Source organism: Etheostoma spectabile, chromosome 11 (assembly GCF_008692095.1).
Source record: "Etheostoma spectabile isolate EspeVRDwgs_2016 chromosome 11, UIUC_Espe_1.0, whole genome shotgun sequence".
NCBI lineage: Eukaryota > Metazoa > Chordata > Actinopteri > Perciformes > Percidae > Etheostoma > Etheostoma spectabile.
In genome coordinates, this window is record NC_045743.1 from 7,418,276 (window position 1) to 7,438,136 (window position 19,861).

General features: G+C 39.1%; 1 protein-coding gene across 1 annotated transcript; it reads right to left on the minus strand.

Moving 5' to 3' along the window:
- Positions 1-13,529: 13,529 nt before the first annotated feature.
- Positions 13,530-17,825, minus strand: fastkd5 (FAST kinase domains 5). Its single transcript, XM_032530084.1, is given in 9 exon segments — positions 13,530-14,686; positions 14,689-14,937; positions 14,940-15,312; positions 15,314-15,539; positions 15,541-15,872; positions 15,874-16,019; positions 16,022-16,249; positions 16,252-16,757; positions 17,608-17,825. Coding segments are annotated over 9 exon segments (2,490 nt in total). The 5' UTR covers positions 17,664-17,825; the 3' UTR covers positions 13,530-14,312.
- Between the last annotated feature and the right edge of the window lie 2,036 nt (positions 17,826-19,861).

The following is a 19,861-nucleotide window of genomic DNA, read 5'->3' on the forward strand; positions in this document are numbered from 1 at the left end:
ATTTAGTCGTGATGGACAAACAGCAGGATCTGTGTCTGAATAATGTTCCTTTTAATAACCACAGTGGATCACCTTTTACTCAATATGTTTGTTAGATTGGTGGTGTTATGTTGCCTAGCTGCTTGAAGACCCCGATTCTGCTGGGGAGAGGGAAATTAGGGCAGATCTGCATTATGTAAGCTTGAAGAGATGTGTCAGGCCGAGTGAAGACAGCATATGACTGTAAGCATTTACCAAAGGAAAAGACCTTTACTATCTGCATACATTAGGCGAGCAAACACAGTAGAAGTAGCAGTGATTAAAACCTCTTGGATATGTTTCTCATCTGGCAAAATGTACAGTATATGTCTTCCAGTTGTTGTCTCAGACTGTGTTTCAGTCCCTGAACCTTTTTCAGTCTTCTGTTTTACTTTGCAGCAATGTTGTATTTCTCTCTTTCTCACTTTGTATGTGTGTGTGTGTGTGTTTGAATGTGTTTCTGGATGCATAAATTATTGACTCAGAGTGTATTCATGCTTGCCTCAAGGACTTCAGCCAACTGTGGCAATACCTTTATCCTCTCTTTTCGTCTTTTAACGTTTTTGTTTCAAAATCCTTCATACGACTCAAAAGTAATAATTGATGTTATACATCTGTCTGTGTTCAGTGTGCTTGCTGTATGTCAAAGTAAGGTCCATTGTTTTAGATGGATTTGAAGAGAAGTGTCATGCAGCTGGGGTAGAGTGGTGTTTACAAAACCCAGAGAGGGGGATTTGGAATTGGAATGTTTTAAACTTTGCCAGGATGTTTACAACAACTGGAAACAGTATGTCTGAGACAAACTAATATTTGTGAGGGCTTATCCAGGCTTATAACTGCCAACCTGAGAAAAGTGACAAAATCCCTTTTCATCCTCCCATTTATTGTACTCCACACTAAACATGAGAATGGTATTCTACATGAAGAAAAAAAAAAAGCTTGGCAAAAGCCAAATTAAAATGTTGTGTTGTGAATAAAGTGAATTGATGTGTATAAGAGGTTTTCTTAGCTCTTGAGTGCTCTGTATTACAATGTCAACTGTTAGCTGTATGCATAATACCATCCTCTTAGATTTCCTGCCAGTAGCCAGAATTAATAATGTTCCCCAGTTCAAAATTATCCACTTTGAATATCATGTTGTCCTGCTTCAGTCACTAAGCACACTGTGCAGCTTGTATGCAACCCTGCAGAGTCACTCATCATTAACCTCTGTCCATGCCTGATATCCATCCTCTTTTCATCAGCCCATTTTCCTTATGGCTCTTCAACACATCAAGGGCATGTCCTGCTCTGTACGTTGGCCTGAAGTGTCACTATAACTGCTAACAAATCAACTGGCACACTTTAGCCTGTAATGTATAGTGCCAACACAGAGGCCTCAATGGACTTGTAAATATGCTGTAAAATGTGTCTTTAAATTGAAAAATTCAATCTGTTTCTTGTCTCACAATGGGTTTATTTATAAATGTGGCACATCAGGGTGATCCAGCAGTGTCTTCTCCTGATTTGAAAAAGATGTGACCTGAAAGGGCCTGTTTGTGTTTCATCGTTCAGTTGAGAGAGGGAGAGACACAAATCTCACTCTCCCTGCCAGAACAATAATGGTACTCAAGAGGAGAGACGGTTAAAAAGGACATGATTTTCTACAAAGGCAACTGACCATTTGAAAAAGAAAAATTGCAGGGAAAGTGTATACATTTAAGGTTAAAAAGATTACTTTTATACAACCCCACTGTGCTTTCAATTGACAGCATATGTTAACAATTAAATCAATTTATAGTCATAGTTTGTGTTATTTCAAACAATCATTTCGTAGAAGTGTCATAATTTCAAATGCCAACATGAAACTGTCTTGGCTGTGAAGCTTTTGAATCAAAATTTAACATAACACAAATGCAGCTATTGCCGCAGTGTTGCATATTTCCGTCTTCTCTCTCCTGACCATCTCATAAAACGGAATTGACAGCTGGAGGAAGGCGGCTTACCCCTCGTCTGCAAATGTTCAAATGTTCAGTTTGTTCTGACAAGCAGCTTTTAAACTGACAATATCTTTCTATGGTGGGGGGGACTTAATAAGTATTCCCCTAATATATTTCCTATATAGACAGTATATATTGAACTAAATGGCACATAAATGAGTTCACATAACATTAATCCATAATTGTACATGTTGTGGTTAAACCTAATAGTGGGTAATTCTATATCAGATTAATGGTAAGTGGAAGTGAAAGCACAAAAAATCCCTCCATCTTCATCCGCTTATCTGGGATTGGGTCGAAGGGGCAGCAGTTTAGAAATTTGTAGTGTAAAAAGTGGGGTACACTACACTATTTTGGAGATTTCCATTTTTTTAACTTAATGATTGTCAAGATCATTGCATTTCTTAAACAATTTGTATTGTGTAATGTGATTATTGAAGTTCCCATGGACTAATTGGAAACAACTGGATCTGCAGTGCTGTGCATTTGTACGATAATACTATCTGAAAACCTCAATCCTAACCTTCTAAATGTAGTTTAGCACAATACAGTGTTCAAACTTTAAAAAGTTTGTGAATGTGTGAAACTGAATTCACTTGAATAAATTCACATTTTCTTTTGTGTCAATTTCCCTTTTTTTTTTTTTCTTTTAAAGATTTGGGGAAAATGTGCAGTTTCTCAATTGACTCTGGTCATGTGTGATTTTAACTATACCACAAATTACATTTAGGCAATATGAGTCAAAGCCATTTACATGGTAATCTTTCTCCGGAAATGCATTATGTTTGCCCTGGCACAGTGTCAGATAAATGATGCTAGCTCATATGGATTTGGTTTCTTACTCAAGGACACTGCAGCTGAACAGACACTTGGGGTGACAGGGGAACCTACTGTGACCCTTATCACCGCAAATGCTTTTGGCCTATTGTTCTGTAACTTCACCGCCAAGGACATGGTTTATAAAACTGCATCATAAACCATGACATGTCAGGCACAGGCTGCTGTCCACTTAAATCACGGTTCTCGTAAAGCAAACATGTAAATACCTTCTAGTTATTCCTCTGTTTTAGTGTTTTCCTTATCTCTTTTCCTGTTTTGCCTTCCATTGCCCACCATTACTTTCAACACCCAGTAGTTTGTGTAACTTTTCTCGTTTTTACAATAGCAGCACTGTAAAGCTAAGTCAGACTGCAGTTTTATTGATCATCCTATTTCTGTATAACCACATGCTTCAAAGCAATATGGAGACATTTATGGATACAGCATTGTCTACAAACACTAGTAGAAAAACTTTCCTTTCCGTATAGTAGGTGGCAACTCAGACACTATTATATTTAAACTTGAAGATGAGTTCTTAAGCAGTTTATAGTTCAAAGCACATCAAGGCTCTCATGTTATACTCAACTCTCGTGACAGGCTGAAAGTGGGTTGTGGTTCCAAAAAGCCCTTTTCCGTGTTTCTGTCTTGCTTCACTGTGAGTATCCTGGGATTTACAACAAGCTACAATGGGTCCAGACAGATGGCATGGTGGGGGTGTTGGGTAACCATCTTCTGAACCCCAGGGAGCACTGCCATATACAAGCTGTCAAACAAATATCTTCACCCAGAGTTTTCTTCGTTATAATATAATGAGATCCTGACTTTGACGCTCATTTTCACAATTGTTCAGACGTCCAAAAGAACTGTAAATACAGTGCTAAAGCCAAATCCTTGCTTGTCGTTACAGAGTTTATGCATACACTCCCTTATTAATTATATTATTGTTTTGCCAACAGCATCTTCATATCTTCTATGAATGCATCAGGGAAACGAGGCCATTGGGAATTTACATAAAGTGAAGTAGCAAATAGGTCATGAATATCATTAATATTCCAAAAGAAGCACTTCAAAGAGGGGTAACTCAATGCCTCAGCATTACCTACATTTGACCATTCATATATTTCCTCATTAACTACACTGGGAAGCATTATTTGCTGAAGGCTGCGTACTGCAAGCTGGTGGCAAGTGCATCAAAACAGTTCTTTCAAGTTCGTCCTTGTGTTAAATATCGTGCAACTGCACAACTCCTAACAAGCTAAAAGACTGAGAAGACCCGCTGCCAGTATGTGTCAGCTGTGGTAATACTGATGAAGCTCATAGCAATTTATGTAAGACACTACCTCAGTGGTTCACTGTTGACTGGATAATTGACAGGCTATTGTTGGTTGACTGCCAAGCTTTACCGGAATTCCCAAAAGACATGTCAAATTTGTCCAATCAACCACTAAAAAGACTTCACCAGTTTTGACAAGTATTGTTTAACTTTTCTACAAACAAAACATGTATGCCTTTTGAATAATTTGAAAGAAGTCATAACGAAAAAAAAAAAAAAACACATAGCTGCTTTTAAGCATACCAACTAATTTTACACTTTCAACCTTCTTACCCTCTTCATTCTGTTGCTTGCTCTGTTAAATCTAATAACCGTAACCCTAACAACAGCAACGCGCCTACACATTCACCTGTTTCCCATTTCCCTAATCCGCCGGCAGTATATACATCCTCTCCAGATTATCTATTTTGCATCTGCTGTAGCATCCCAGCCTTTATTTCCCTCTGCCTGGATGAGTGTGCCTGATTGTTGGCCTTATGACCCTTGCCTGCTTTTAGAACTTGGTTAACGAACCCCCATTTTTAGCGGCCATTCAATTTGGTCCAGACTTTCATGTCCCCCTCAGGATGAAATGTAATTACTTTGGTTCACCATTAACTTTAGCAAACTAGCAAATGTTGAAACATTAAAGCATTTTAATAAAATGGTTAACAGGAATAACATCAGCATGTTAACAATGTCAATGTGTTGCCATGCAAGCGTTATTTAGCGCAAGTACAACTTCACAGAAGTACAAGCATCTTGTTCTGTCATGCATTCTTTAAACAATATAAATAATGAATGTGATATTTTTTTTACCTGTGATCAAAAAGACATTGTGTCGTTGTCATGCTAGGGCATGGCACCACAAATGCTTTCAAACCATTTTTTTTGTGAATACATCTAAAAAGACAACGCAGTAAAGGATATGAAACACTGGCATATATCTAAGTTCACAGACAAAACAAAAGAGTATTGCCATCTAGCTTAGGTTAGCACTAAAATGGTTCAGAACATCAAATCCAAAGAGAACACTGCCAATCCCTGATGAATCTTGAATACAGCTGCATCTGCTACTACTGCAGCATCAGCTATAGCAACTCAGGTGACTGCAGGGCTGACACTCTCCGTCTCACTCAGCACAACATTCAGCCATGCTGACAGTGAAGAGAAAAGTAGGCTAGAGTTGAAACAATGTGACTGTGATGGCCTTATTAGAATTATTAGAAAGATCAACTAAAAATATCTTCATATTTATGAAACCCAAAGCAAGCTAGTAGTTTAACCGTGTGTTTAGGAATATGGAGAAAAATACTTTTTTCCTTGTATGACCGAATGGCAATCTAGTTACAGGTCTGTTTGTGGTCACAGCAGAATGTGAGTTTACCACCAGGCACAGACACGCTGCTCTACTCTTGAAGATACAGTACTTTCTTGTGGCAACACACTCAGGTGTAAACTAAGTGATAGCCCCTCTGGAAGCATGAACGAAAAAAGTGCATCTATTTTGTACCACCCTGCAGAGCCCCCTGCTGCAGCTGAGCATGCTGAGTGTATGAAGAACCTCCTTAGAGCTGCTTTGGGTTGGATGTGGCTCCTCTGCACAGCAAACTAATTTAAAGGCAATACAGATTTAAAATAAATACAAAATATTTAACAATGTTTGTTACCAATCAATTTCCACATTGATTTGCAATGGGAAACTCATGAGAATGTAAGATGAATTATTCATAGAAACTATTTTAGATTTCACAATGTCTGTTAATAATTCATCACATATCCTGCATATTTGAAAATACCTGAGTTTGTTTGGAGTTTACATGCATATTCAAACATTCTGAATTGAACACAGCATGTTTTAAGAACTAAAAGAACAACGTGTCCTTTTGTGTTTGTGTGCTTTTTATTTCATGCGATGAATACTCAAAGACCTTTGAAAGATAGCAATCAATTCCTAGAAGACGATCCGAATTCATACGAACAGATTATGACTTCCTCCCCTTTAATCAGAGTGTTGATTGTGATCTTGATTGGTCCTTTTACCGACACGGGGGGATTCTCCCACTGGTTTTAACACAGTTAGAAACTCCTCACCTAGCCACTGGCTACCAGATCAAAGCAACATCCACTCACAGGAAAACAGTCAAACAGGGAAAATGTTGGTTGCTATAGCAACTTATAGCACTTCTTGTGTGGCCTCACACTACAATGTTATTATTAGGACAGAAGCATATTAACTACATTAATCAGCTAAGCCCTTGCTTGTACAGCAACAACACCTGCTGTGAAGATGGCAGGTTTTGTTAATGGACTATTGTTTATTCACAGATATTACAGACAGTAATAAACAAACATTTTCCCTTAGCTATAGAAAATATATTCTTAAATGATTCTCATTACACGAAAAATACTGCGTGGTTCAGCTTGGAATAGTAATCTTTTAACATGAGATTGTTTCATGCATGTATGTACAGATCACATGTTCCCTGCATTTTCCCTGGATGTGTCCTTCTCTCCCTCCCAGGAGACTGGATTTCTATGGCACAGGAGGATGGCAACATCAAATATTCACACTTGGATTTACTACACGCAAAATAAGAGCGTCCTTGGAAGTCTGACATCTCCTGTATAATTATGTTGTCGGGATTAAAGCAGGAATGGAGCCTAATCAGCAGCAGGATATGTTGATAAGCATTAAGCCACAAAGACAGAAATGATTAAAACCCCTTTCTGATCAGAAGGTCCCATAATGCATCAATCCTCATAAATGAGGTCAACCACTTTGGGTTGCCATACAATCACATCCAATAAATATGTGGTTTTGACAGCTGTAGAAACCTGTGTTGGCTTAGCACAGTGCATAAGCAGAACAGTGAGAGAGAAAGACAACAATAAATGTCCTTAATTCGTACAGACAGTCATTGATTTGCTATTTCTGAAAATGTAAAAGAATATGTCTGTGTAATACAAGACTGAACTGCAGTTTCTCTAAGACTTGACATTTCTGGGAAACTAAAATAGCTCCGATTTTTCAGACTCTCTTTTGAATGTGAATCTTCCTTACTATGTTTTGGTTGTGTGACCTGATATTTGGCCTTTTGATAGCTGAGCACCCATATAAAATGTTCCTCTCAGTCCGACTGCTGCACTTTGGCAACTACTGCAGCAAATAAAAATGTCCTTCTTGCACACCACTTCTGTCAGAATGGCCATTAGTCGTTATTTGTTGTTAGGTGGGTACGACTCAGAAAGACAGTACTCCCATTTGATTTACTGTAACAAAGTCTACACTGTAAATACAGTATATACCATTCCATCGCCATGGTCATGAAATGGAAATGTCCTACTAATGTGTAGCATAGCACGATGTTTTTGCAATGTCAAGGCAATGTGAATGAACTGTAAGAATCATCATTTATTTATAAAAGGAAGATGGAACATTGGAAAGATTTTAAATTTCTCTAGCTCTTGTATCAAGTGTCTTCCCCAGTATTCCTCTTGCTGATATAATGTAGCAAGGACAGGATAAATTTAAAAATGTACTGTGTGTGTGTGTGTGTGCGTGCGTGCGTGCGTGCGTGTGTGTGCGTGTGCGTGTGTGTGCGTGCGTGTGTGTGTGTGTGTGCATCTTTCTCCATGTTTGCCTGAATCCTGAGTGTTCGAAATAATGTAATAAATCATTACGCAATACTTAACCCATCACTTTAAATTTGTCTGCCAGGGTTACTTGGGTCTAATTACAGACTAAAATATGTATTGCCATTAAGCAGAAAATGATTCCCGTGTGCTCAAAAGCAAGGAATGTAGAAACGTTTTATTCAGGCTAAGGGGTTGTCTGTGCATCAATCGAAGCAACAACATTACGGGGCGGCTATGGCTCAGTGGTAGAACGGTTGCCTGCCAATCGGAAGGTTGGTGGTTCGATCCCCGCCCCTGCAGTCATTGTCGAAGTGTCCTCGGGCAAGACACTGAACCCCGAGTTGCCCCCGGTGCTACGCATCGGAGTGTGAATGTGTGTGAATGGTGAATGTTTCCTGTAGATGTAAAAGCGCTTTGAGCAGTTGTTAAGACTGGAAGCGCTATATAAATACAGCACATTTACATTACAAGATATATACTTCTTAATTTCACAACACAAATTCTGATTACGCTATTGCAACATTTTGAAATTCTATCTAACAGTAAATACAACTTTTAGATTAAAAACACATAGAATTGAGAAACTGTTTTTACGTCAGAGACATTACTTACATGGTTGGATGTTTGTTCTAGTTCCTGATGTTGCAATTCCTGCATCACCTTTTTGTGACATTTCTGCTTCTATTTCTGTTAGCACTGAATATTACACTCATACGTGACATAAATACACTATGCGATTGTCAAACAGAAGAACTCCATGTCCTAAAGTCTCATTCCAACTGCCAACATTAAAAATAGCCACATAGGCTACTCCTATTAACCAGGCTTGATGTGCTTCTAGTGTGAAAGAAATAAAAAAGCAGGCTAAACATAAACATGATGAGAAGAGCCTTTCAGTAATCTGTGCCATTGCTATCTTATGCGATGACTCAATGTTCTTGAATAGACTTATGATTTATTCAACACTCTGCAATTGCTCTGTATCCTTTTACATGTGCTTCTGGTGTACTGATCTTAAGCTAAATGTGCTCAAATAAGGATGTCATTGATTATTTCTAAAAACTCCTGGTCCGTCCTTTGCAGCTGTTTCTCATCTTCACCCATCCTGCAGAGAAAGCATTTTCCATTTTATGAGTGTAATTAGCAACAATAATTTGAGTGTTTATTTTTACAGTTTATACTTGCTGTACTAATCAGTGTCTTATATTACAGATGTTTCCATTTTTAGGTCCCCCAAAAAATAAATGATTGTATATTGTTGCAATTTGCATAGCGACAAACAAAGACTTGATCACCAGACTCAACAGTCCCCCTCAGATCTGTGGACCATCTTTCAACTGATTGTTTTGGTTATGGCCAGAAAACGGTTACTCCTCTTTAACGTTGTTTCCAGCAGCAGCAGGCAGCTGTGCGCTACCTACCCAGCACCAAACGGCAGACAGACACTGTTAGCAACAAGCTGGTGAACAGCATTTAGTAGCTGAAGAGCCATATATTTCCCTTGGGGTTGAATGAGTGAATATTGGATTTTCTGTATATTGTCCAGGTATATGCCACAACTTTATATGAGTAAGTAGGCATTTTTACTTTCATGTAAATGTGACAGTTAAGCTATCTCGAATTGGCCAACACATAAATTAATCCAAGTTTAAAGTTATAATTCCTAAGATTTTAGCAGGCAAGATTGACTTGGTGACACCTGTGGTTACTGGTTGTACAGTGATAGCAAGTGTGTTTTATTAATACAGTCCAATAGTTCACTTTCAACTGACACATGCATCAGCCAGGGGGAACAGCAAAGACACCTTGGGAGGCTACTCTGCTGGAAATCCAACAGAAGCTTCTGTTATCTGTATACAACGCACCCACACAAACTGTTTTGTTAAAGAAGACAGTCACCAGTGTTGCCTGACACCACCTTTATCACATCCAAAATGCATCCATCATTTCTTGTGAATCCCATGTGCGTAGTTAGCAAATTTGAATCCTGCAGCAAGGCGGACTCCACTACTAACATGAAACTCCAATGTAGAGAGGCTATTACAGTGCACAAATACACAAAAGGGCTTTTGCTGGGGAAAAAATGCCAGCTATAAATAGTAGCAAAATTGGAATTTGATATAACGACAAACTTAATATTATAACTTTTAGACCCCTCTGCAAATGCCATGGGGGATCTGTATTACAGTGACTCTGCCGTGCACTTCCACTGTGTTTAGTGAGTTTACCTCAATCCTGCTTTGAGCAGTAATAATCTGTGTGACCAAATGATGTGAGTAGAGAGACAGCAAGGTGGTTATGCAACACAATGCTGCTGTCATCTTGAACATATCTTACACAGGGAGGTGGACATATAATGTTAATTAGCTTGAAAACACAAAACTGTTTTCCCTCTCAATACCTTCATCTTTTCCAAGCTTGCTGAAAATAGCCCCTGCAGTACGATCGAAGGGATTTTTAATCACAACCGCACTTTAATTACTGGAATTTCTCCTTCGCAAATTATTCTTTATATTGAACTTTTGAACTGAGTAACAGAGCTGCATAAAATAATTATTTCTGTTGTTTGTGTTTCTTTAATGTGTCTTCTGGTCATGATGGATCACTCTCATGGGCCAAATGTTTCTATGGATAGCATCTATTAACTAAATCCATCCTGAGAAGCAAGATTTGCACTTAAACGGGAATCTTTAGAATCCTACTGCTGTGTCAAATGCGTTAATATATAATATAATATAACGTCAGTGTCCCTGGTTAAATGGTCATATACTATATTTCTATAGGGACTAGCTATTAGTGCATGACATTGTCTTTAATTATTTTTTAAGATGCCAAAAATATAACACTAACAATCCAAATCAAGCTAAATCCACTGTGTTCTTGAGGTGAAAAGGTTGCTCTCCTAATAAAAGAGGAACCAAGCAGCAAATCTTGAACTTGGTTCAGTTAATAAAGGTCTAATAGTAGCTAAAACATGGGCTGAATGCAAACACTCCCTATCAGTCGCATCCATGCAGCAGTTGGTTTAGCAGAGTGTGTGTGTTTGGAATCTTAAAGGCAAGGATCCAGACACATTATTGAATGCCACCGAAGGGGTCAGATAGGAAGTGGCACTGAGAGGGGGGGGGGGGACATTCAGGAGTAGTTAGTCCCATCATTGTGCAAAAATTGTGATAGGGTTCATTTGTCGTCACTCTCCAGGGACAATCATTTTCACTCAAACTCTATCAAGTTTCCAAAGTGGATTTTGTAGTAGGGTTGTTGCATAAATGCTTAACGAATATGTGACATCAGGATTTGTCTGTCTTATACAATAAGCTAAGTTAAGGACTTTTAGCAGACAGACAGTAGTATCTCTATGTTGAGATAATTTAAGAAATGTTGATGCAAATTTAGGCAACATTCCGGCTAGGCTGGATTAGTTTCCTGGCTGAGAAAAGCAAAAGAATTGAAATGCAAATAAGACAGGGATTACTGAGAGAGCATTCACTCCACCAGAGCCTGCTCCATTAATGGCTGAAATACTGATCACGTTTGACAATGGTGTCTAAGTCTAATGGTGATTCTCTAGTTACTGTTGTTTTGTTGTGTTGTCTTGCATAGCAGTATGACAATATAATTCCATGTCTCTCTCTTATAGCAGGTTAACTCACTAAATTCCTTGTCTTTGGTGAGTCATGAACGTGATTAAGAGAATGTTCAGCACCTCGCGTAGTAGATTACTCAGAATAAAATATAACATCAGCACAATGATCCAATATAAGTTGACAACCATTCTCATTACTCCTCACACTCTGATCAAACTAGTGCAATGTGGCAGGCAGTCCCTTTTCCCCGAACATATTTGCTCTTGTTAGCGTCAACCTGAAAACATAACAGAGTTGACACACAACATCAGTGAGAGAGGTAACATTGTCTACCTACATGGATAAGGGATTTATTTTTGGCTGCCCAATGAGTTGCATTTGAATCCAAAGAGAATCGTGCTAAATGAGAAACTGAATCATCTCAACTTCAAATGAATCCTGCACACCCACAAGTGTGAAATTTGTAGCTGCGGGGATGGCACTGACTTGAAAGTGCCTAAATGTGAATTCTCTTTCATAGTTTTTCTGATCTGTGAAGAATAGCATAGATAGTTATTGAATTGTTTCTACCTTGTAAAAAATGTATTTACTGCGCTTGAATGTGCTTCTGTCTCTTTTGTTGTTTTTGCAAATAAATGATGCTGTTGAAAGTAATATTTTAAATGAATATTCCTTTAATGTTATTCTGCTTCTTAAAAGGTTTATTCAAACACGGAGATGCACACCTTTAATTTATATTAATGTGAGTTACATGAAAATATTCTACAAACATCAAGAAATCATGGGACTATTTTATCATTTTCAGTCAGATGTGATGTGCTGTTTCCTATGTTGAGAGTGCCCTCTGTTGGCAAATTGGCAAACTTACTCAGCCTGATAAGACCAGAGCAACCACAATGTCCCTTTTCCCAGCAGCCTCTTCCAGCTCCTCCTAAGGGGGTCCTCAAGAGCTCCCACGCATGCTGGCAGATGTAATGTTGATTGAATTTGTCTCTCCCACTGCTCATTTCCTTTTACTCCCTTTATACCACTTGTCTCCCCCTTACAGTCCACGGTCTCCCATCAGCAAGTGACTTAAAGGAAGTGAGGGAAGGAGGCAGAAGTGAAAATAATTAGGGCAGTTTGTTTGTCATCAAAAGTCTGTGTCCATTACTGAAGTAGTCCAAACTTAAATATTCAGTCCAATAACAAACTATTTTTAAACCGACTGCTCCAAATGTTGCCTAGGTTTCTACTTTCCACTGTACTGCATCAACAAAGAGATACGTGCAAGGGGCTAATACATGCCATACAATTATCTACCTTTAGTCTTGATGCTGTGGCATTAGCTCTTTAATTCTCTAAGCTAGTCATAGGCATTAATGGAAATTCTATTAAAAACTCTCCCTGCAGCATTGTCTTGCCTTTCCTTGAGACAATGCCTCATAGTTGGAGACCTTGAAGCTGTCTTCTATTGGGACAACTGGCACTAACATCGGTTTCTGGGGGAAGGGGAAACATTTTAAGGGGAACACAACAGCTGTAGTCCGTACACCGAGGTCTCATCCCCAATTTTTCTTCAGGGAGTAACAAGGATATCTTGCTTACGGATGTTCCCGAACCTGGATATGACAGTCAGCAAAACATAAGCAATGCTTCAACATTCTTTATATATATTTTTTTTAATAAATATATATTTTTCAAATTTGATTCATGGTTCTGCATTTGAAAGCCTGTGAAATAAAACAATGTCCATCAACTAAAAATCAATTTTGTCTTGCTTTTCTTAAACGTCCTAAGTGTTTGCATGTTTTAGTTCTAAAAACATATTTGCAATAATTGTACGATTTCTAAGGAAATAATAATTAATAGCCAATGGTGAGTTTTTGAGTTTTGGCGTCTCAGACTATGGGCTGTTGAACTGCATTGCATTCAGAAGTACTGTCAGAAAAATGAAACAAGAAAAACTAAGCGATTCCGACAGCTCTTCACATCATAACTGGATCTGCTCAACAACCCACTTGTGTTGTTCTATGCTTACTGTAGCAGTTAAACCAAAGCTTTAACCCCCGAGGTGCTGTTCCACAGGTAGAGTAATTGGCACACTTTTTACCTTTTTGATCAATATAAGTGTAATAAAAAACAAGGACACTATCTTTATTCCTCTAAACTACATAAAAATACAAAACAGACTTCCAGAGCAAAGTCATCTAATAACGGCTTAGAGGAGTCAAACATGGGAACACCAATTGTATCCCAGTGTGATATGACTCATTTGCCAGAATCAGTGGGGCTGCAACCAGTGGGTGCTCAGAGGTCCAGTTTTGTATGACCTGCCATTTAAACATTTTGCCAAAAAGTGACAGTGGAATTTACGTACTGTAATAAATGCAGTCTGTTAGTGTGAAGCCTTTAACATTTAATATCTTTTGAGCCTTTCAGGGAGGAGTTTGCACAAGACTAACACTCATTTTGGGGTTGCAGATAGTATTGCATAGTACAGATTTGAAGGATATTGATTTTTTCCACCTTGTGAATAAACAATCCTATTTAAATAGAATGACTACCCAGCATTGAATCAGGGTTTCAAAACACTTTTGGCAGTATTTATTTTTGTTTAACATCATCAGTTCATCTCAATTTAACCAACAAGTCCAGTCAGTACATCTTTCATATTTGCAGTATTTATAAAATGTTTTATTATAACTTGATTTAGACACTGTATCCTGCAGTTGCAGTGAGGAGTTAAATACTTTTTAATGTGCATTATTATTATTAACATATCTTGAAATGTTGCAAATTTTGACCAACATCCTAAAGAAAAGTGTTTTGAACTAAACATGTAAAAAAGGTCGATGGTTGGTGGGTTAAAACAGACATGTTGCTCATTAATAGACCATTTTCTGTGCTTTGTACATACTCATAACAAACAAAAAATTCACCAGAAGTCAAAGTAGGGGATGCATGGACTCCTGATAATCATCGCAGACTGTTATAGACTTTGCAGTGCAGGTATGCCAGCTTCTCAGCCCTGCTTTTCCTCAGCATAGGAAACCACTCCTGATGGCTAAGCTCCACAACCGTGTAGCCAGCCAACTTCAACTGCCTCCTCTTCATGGCAGGAAGGCCCAACAACTGCTGTGAACGATAGCAATAGTGGTTCCTGCTGGAAACTTGGATAGCAAGTTTGACTGTGCCTTTGAAGTTCTGAGGAGCTGAGCCTCGGCTACTGGGTTTGACAAGAGTTTCTATAATGTCACTGGTCAGGTCGAGCCCTGTGTCAAACAGTCTCCCACCATCATCAGACTCTACTCTGTGGAGAGATGTAGGCCGCTTAACCGTAGGAGATGGGTTAAAGGTTCTGGGGTGTTTTTGCTATTCATGAGCTGTGCTAAAAGTTCCTCAGTTATAGTTACTCCTATATTCATTCTCCCCCAACCCTGATGAGAAGGAAATGTAGATGAACTGTTCTCAGGAGATAGTGTGGCTGGGCTGGATGCTGGGTTCACAGGTATCGGCTGTCCAGTGGTGTCGAGATGTACTTCCAGGTCAATGGAGCGAGTGTGGGGGAGAATCATTCTTTTACATACAAACTTCTCTCCTCGAGGAGATCCTGCAGAGCAGATTCTGCCTCCTGAACCTCTGGCTTCTGACACACGTCTGACTGAGCAAACTTCCACAGCATTTCTGTCACCTCTTCTCTCAGTTCACAGCTCAGCCTCGGGCCACTCCACTGAGGCAACTCCAGAGCCACAGTTTCATCTAGAGTAAACAAGTCTTTTTTCAGCTCCAGCTGTGTGGATTTCAGTGCTAAATTGACATATTCAGGACTCAAAGCTAATGCAATAAGGTCCTCTGGGAACTGAGAGACAAAGGCCAGGCCAAGAAGACCAGTAAGCAGATGCTCTGGGTAACGCTGGAATTCAGCTTTCCTCCTCCTCAGGGCCTCTGTGAGGCTTGGATAGAAGCTTTGGCTCTGCGACTGGGAGAAACCCTAATGTGCCAAAGGCCCACAGCAGTTTGCAAGAGTCTTTGCTCCTACAGTGTGGCACCAGAGAGGGAACTCTCTCAGCAATTGCCATTAGGATGTTATCATTGCGGTAATGCAGCGCTGAACAGGCCAGCGCGACATGCATCAGCCCCTTGACACCCATCCTGTGGGCCCGACGAGGAACTTCCTGTGCCATGGCCTGCAGCCATGCCGGTGTACAGGTAGCTGAAACGCTGAAATTTCAGCACATTCACCATGGCAAAGTCGCTCATCTCCTCCACCAAAGAGTGTGCCTTATCAACAATGCGAGTCACTGAACCCTCAGATATTGAAGTCTGGGATTTAAAGAGCCCCAAGCATACAGCACCAACCTCCTCAGGGTACAGTTGCTGTAAATGACGCATGAGAAGCTGCTCTACAGGATGGATCAAGTCTTTTGGGCTCCGCCTACCTTCTCCCATTATATACAATAGTTGCACCAGCTCAGGGACCCCCATTTGTCCCAGGTGCAGACGGACTGAATCAAAAAGGTGCTCTAAGAACTTTGGGGACCTGCCTCCCAATACAACGCCACAAGTCAGCAGCTAAAAGCAACTGGTGTAAACTCATCTGGTTGGCCCGGCGGCTCAGCTCGGCCTCATACAGCCCGAGAACAGTGTGGGCACAGGGCATGTCCAGCCACACAAAGGACTGCACACCTCCAGCAGCTGAAGTTGATTAAAGAGGCGAAGGTGTTCCACAGAATACCGGAGGAGCATGATGAAGCGTTGGTCACTCCTCACTAATGACATCTTATCCGGATGTAAGCGGCTGAGTTCCACAAGAAACTGAGACACATCAGATGGTTTCATGCTGCCTTTTAAAATAGTCACTTTTTGGAGCAGCGGCAAGGCCTCTTCCCATTCGATTGGGCGAGGCCGCTGGTGAGGTCAAGGGTTATGGCGGCATACCCTGGTCGGCATTTGAGGAAGGCACGTGTATCTACCTTAACATCTGGCAGTGTGGGTTTTCTGTAGTACGGTGAAACTGATAGCATCTCAGCTTCAGGGCCTTTGTTGAAAGCTAAGTCAAGAAGTGTGTTCTTTGAGCTGGAGAGGTGCCGCGAGCAACTCACACTGTAGCGATTGCTCTGTTGCCAGAAGGAAGGTGTAAGAGTGGAGACACACTGTTCATCTTCATCAATATCTGTTTGGCTCCGGAAGGTTCCAGAGTTCCACACAGAGTGATGATATGAGGAAGGGTTGTAATACAGCCTGTATCCTCCTTGAGAAGAGGCATCCTGGTGTAGCAATACTCCATTTGTTCCCTCACGATCATCAGTCTCATTCTTTTGTTTGACAGGCACAAGCTGAGCCTGGGTAGAGTCCTTTCTCAAGCCTGGGAGGTAGCATAGCCTGGGCACCCGTCGACACAGCACACAGGCAGCCATCAACCTGACAGATTAAAAAAAAAAAAAAAAAAGACAGAAGCATGATTTCAAAAGACAGCAAGCAAATGCCATGAATTTTTTTTGGGGGGTGGGCGCGGAGAGGTTTTTTTTCAATTCTATGGATAATATGTAGATCATTTCACTTCAAATTTGGTCTAAGATGTCAAGAGGCCAAAAAAAGGTTGCTTCTAAAAGAGGGGGAAAGGTAGATGTGGAGAAATAATCGAGTCCAGTTTTAAGATCTCAATATTTATTTAAATACATTAAAACTTTGCATAGGTTATACCTGTTGTTTCAGTGAGTGAACACACACACACACACACACACACAACACACACACACACACACACCACAAACAGTGTCAACTAGTGACACAGCGTCACTAATTATTCTTAATTTTTTTATAAAGGACAACACACATTAATTAACATTTCTGTAAATGGGAAATGGGCCAGTGTTAGCCAGCCGGCTAATTTTCAACAGTAGCTAGTCCTTTGGCCAGATGATTTTAGACCAGACCGACATAGATTTTAAAAGTTTGAATACAAACATCGAGGTTAAACAAGTAGAGACACCATTTAGCTAACGTTACTGTACAATCTAAACCATGGTGACTAACCTACCTCCTTATCTTTTAAACTAGAAGATAACTTATGTTGTATGATTCAATGATGTGCTCTGACATTCACGCAGGTTTGAACGTTAGTAGAGGAACAGCCACATTGCAGAATGGGGATGTGTTGTCAGGTAAACAGCGAGTAACGTTCATTTAGGCTTAAATTTGCTAGCTAGCTATCCGGCACAATGAATTCTAATATAAATCCCATTACACACATCTGTCATGTAACCTTTACCTCTTCAGCATCAACACGGGACTGTTATTAGCAGTCTGAGCATGTAAAACCCCCATGCAGTTCAGAGAAGGAAGCGTTAAATCCACAAAGATTCTACACTTACACCGGAACTCTAGTACTTCATCCTTCAAAATAAAACAAACTAGACATTATTGTCTCGACGATGTAAGCATTGATGCGCAAAAAAACAGAAAAGATATTGTACACATTGTAATAATGTATTGGAATACTGATTGTCACATTGGGTTCTTTAATACATGTGTGTGAGGTATCGTGTCGGACTCGTAGTATTACATTATTCTGGCAGTTTAATTTGACTTCCATGGAAACGGGCGTGGAAAGTAGCCATGACTGAATAGAGCATGACCTACGGCAGACGGGTAGGTTCAAACTTCATGACGACAGAACGCAACAACAAAAGTCAGCATAGCATCACCATTGAACCAGCGGTTTTAAGAATTATGGCAAAAATATGTTTAACAAAATTGTTCAAACCAAATCATAAGAAAAAGATATTAGAACAAAAAAACTGTGTATACCATAGCTATACCATTATAACATTATGTTTAGCTATAACATTATAACACTAAACCAGAACTTTTACAAAGCCTAGCCTACTGCTAAATTACCAGCATGATTAAAAAATAATTTAATCTGAAAAAAACAAATTCCATTGAGAACAAAAGAGTAGGCAAGTCAATTGGTACTTTCTGGTATTTTATTTCACCTGATTGTTCCTTCTGTTTTTTTTTAAGCTGAATAATATTGAAGCATAATATCAGAACATTTCATTGAAAAAATCCCTTTTAGTTAAATATAACGTATATTTCAAATATTTTCAACCAAGATTTTGCTAAAACTGTTTTATTCTTAAATATTTTCTGCTGGGAGCAAGGTTCTTATTCAAATATTTTCTGTTAAATATACAATCTGTGTCAGGATTATTGATACAGGCCAAACATAGTTCTGTTTTGTACTGATATTAATTCATTTTGAGCATAGCACAAAGATGTATCAGTACTGATGTTTTTACCTCTAATAATATAATCTAAAAAGAATGTAGATTGATCAACGCCATATAAACTTGAGATGACAGCATGAGATGACTCAGCACTCTGTTTTCTTGCACTTCTGACACAGACATCATGGCTTATCACTTCAGCAATTTATCCCACATTATTCAGTAGCCTAAGTATTAATGAGCACATGAATGTTTTTATCCTCTCCCCAAAAACTGCAACTGGTATGCAACGACTGAGGTTTTTTTTTTTTTTAAGCTGTATGCATCTGTTTAGTGGCTAGAAAAATTTACTTTTTTTAAGTTGGGCTATGGTATGGCTTGTAAGCATGGGATCAAAAATCATGTCAAGCAAATTATATTTGCATTATATTTAATTTGATATTGCATTGCATTTTACAACTATCATTTTTTTCGACTGAATTAATCCTAAAGGTCAGACAAAGATGTGCAAACTTTTGCCAGAAACTAGTTTTCAACTTTGTTTTCTTTCCCTGTAGACCAATTATGTCCCAAGGCAGTGCTCTAGTTTTTTAAGTGCAGTCGTTTTGACCATTTAAAATGTAGATATACATTTTCGTATAAATCCTTAATTCATATCAGCTATAGCTTAAAAAAAACAATTTGGAATGTTTCAAATAATGCAGGTAAACAAACCTGTACCAGCACAAAAAAGAATTAGTGTTATTGTATGTCATCCTCCTCAGTGTAGTCAGTTTTTTTTTTATCATCAAAACTAAAGTGGAATGAGGTGTATCACAGAAATGTATCACAGTTGACATGCCTGAATAAAGGTAAAAGGTAAACTGACCTGAGGAGCTTTGGCAACACTTTAAACCAGTTCATGTGTACTAAAGTCTCTGCTGACATCAGTGAGCATTCCTAACATGTTCATCAAGCTTTGAGTGCACTTTGAAGTTTCATACTGATGCTGGCTGCATAGTGTAAAAAGTGGCCAGTACAAATACAGTAGTACAAATATGTGGCCTTGAGTTATTCGTGGTTTTAATGTAACACAAAAGCAGGCCACACTAAATCTGAATTGGGTTATTTTATTTAACACTACACTGTAGTTTCGCTGTGAAATGTTTATATAAATTACAACAACAAAGAGCAACATCACACTATAGTATATTGAAGAAATATATGTATGTATAGCTATTCATGTGTGTGCATGAGTGTGTGTCTGTTATTACAGTTGTAAACAAATATATTAGCCATTGTATTTATATTAGA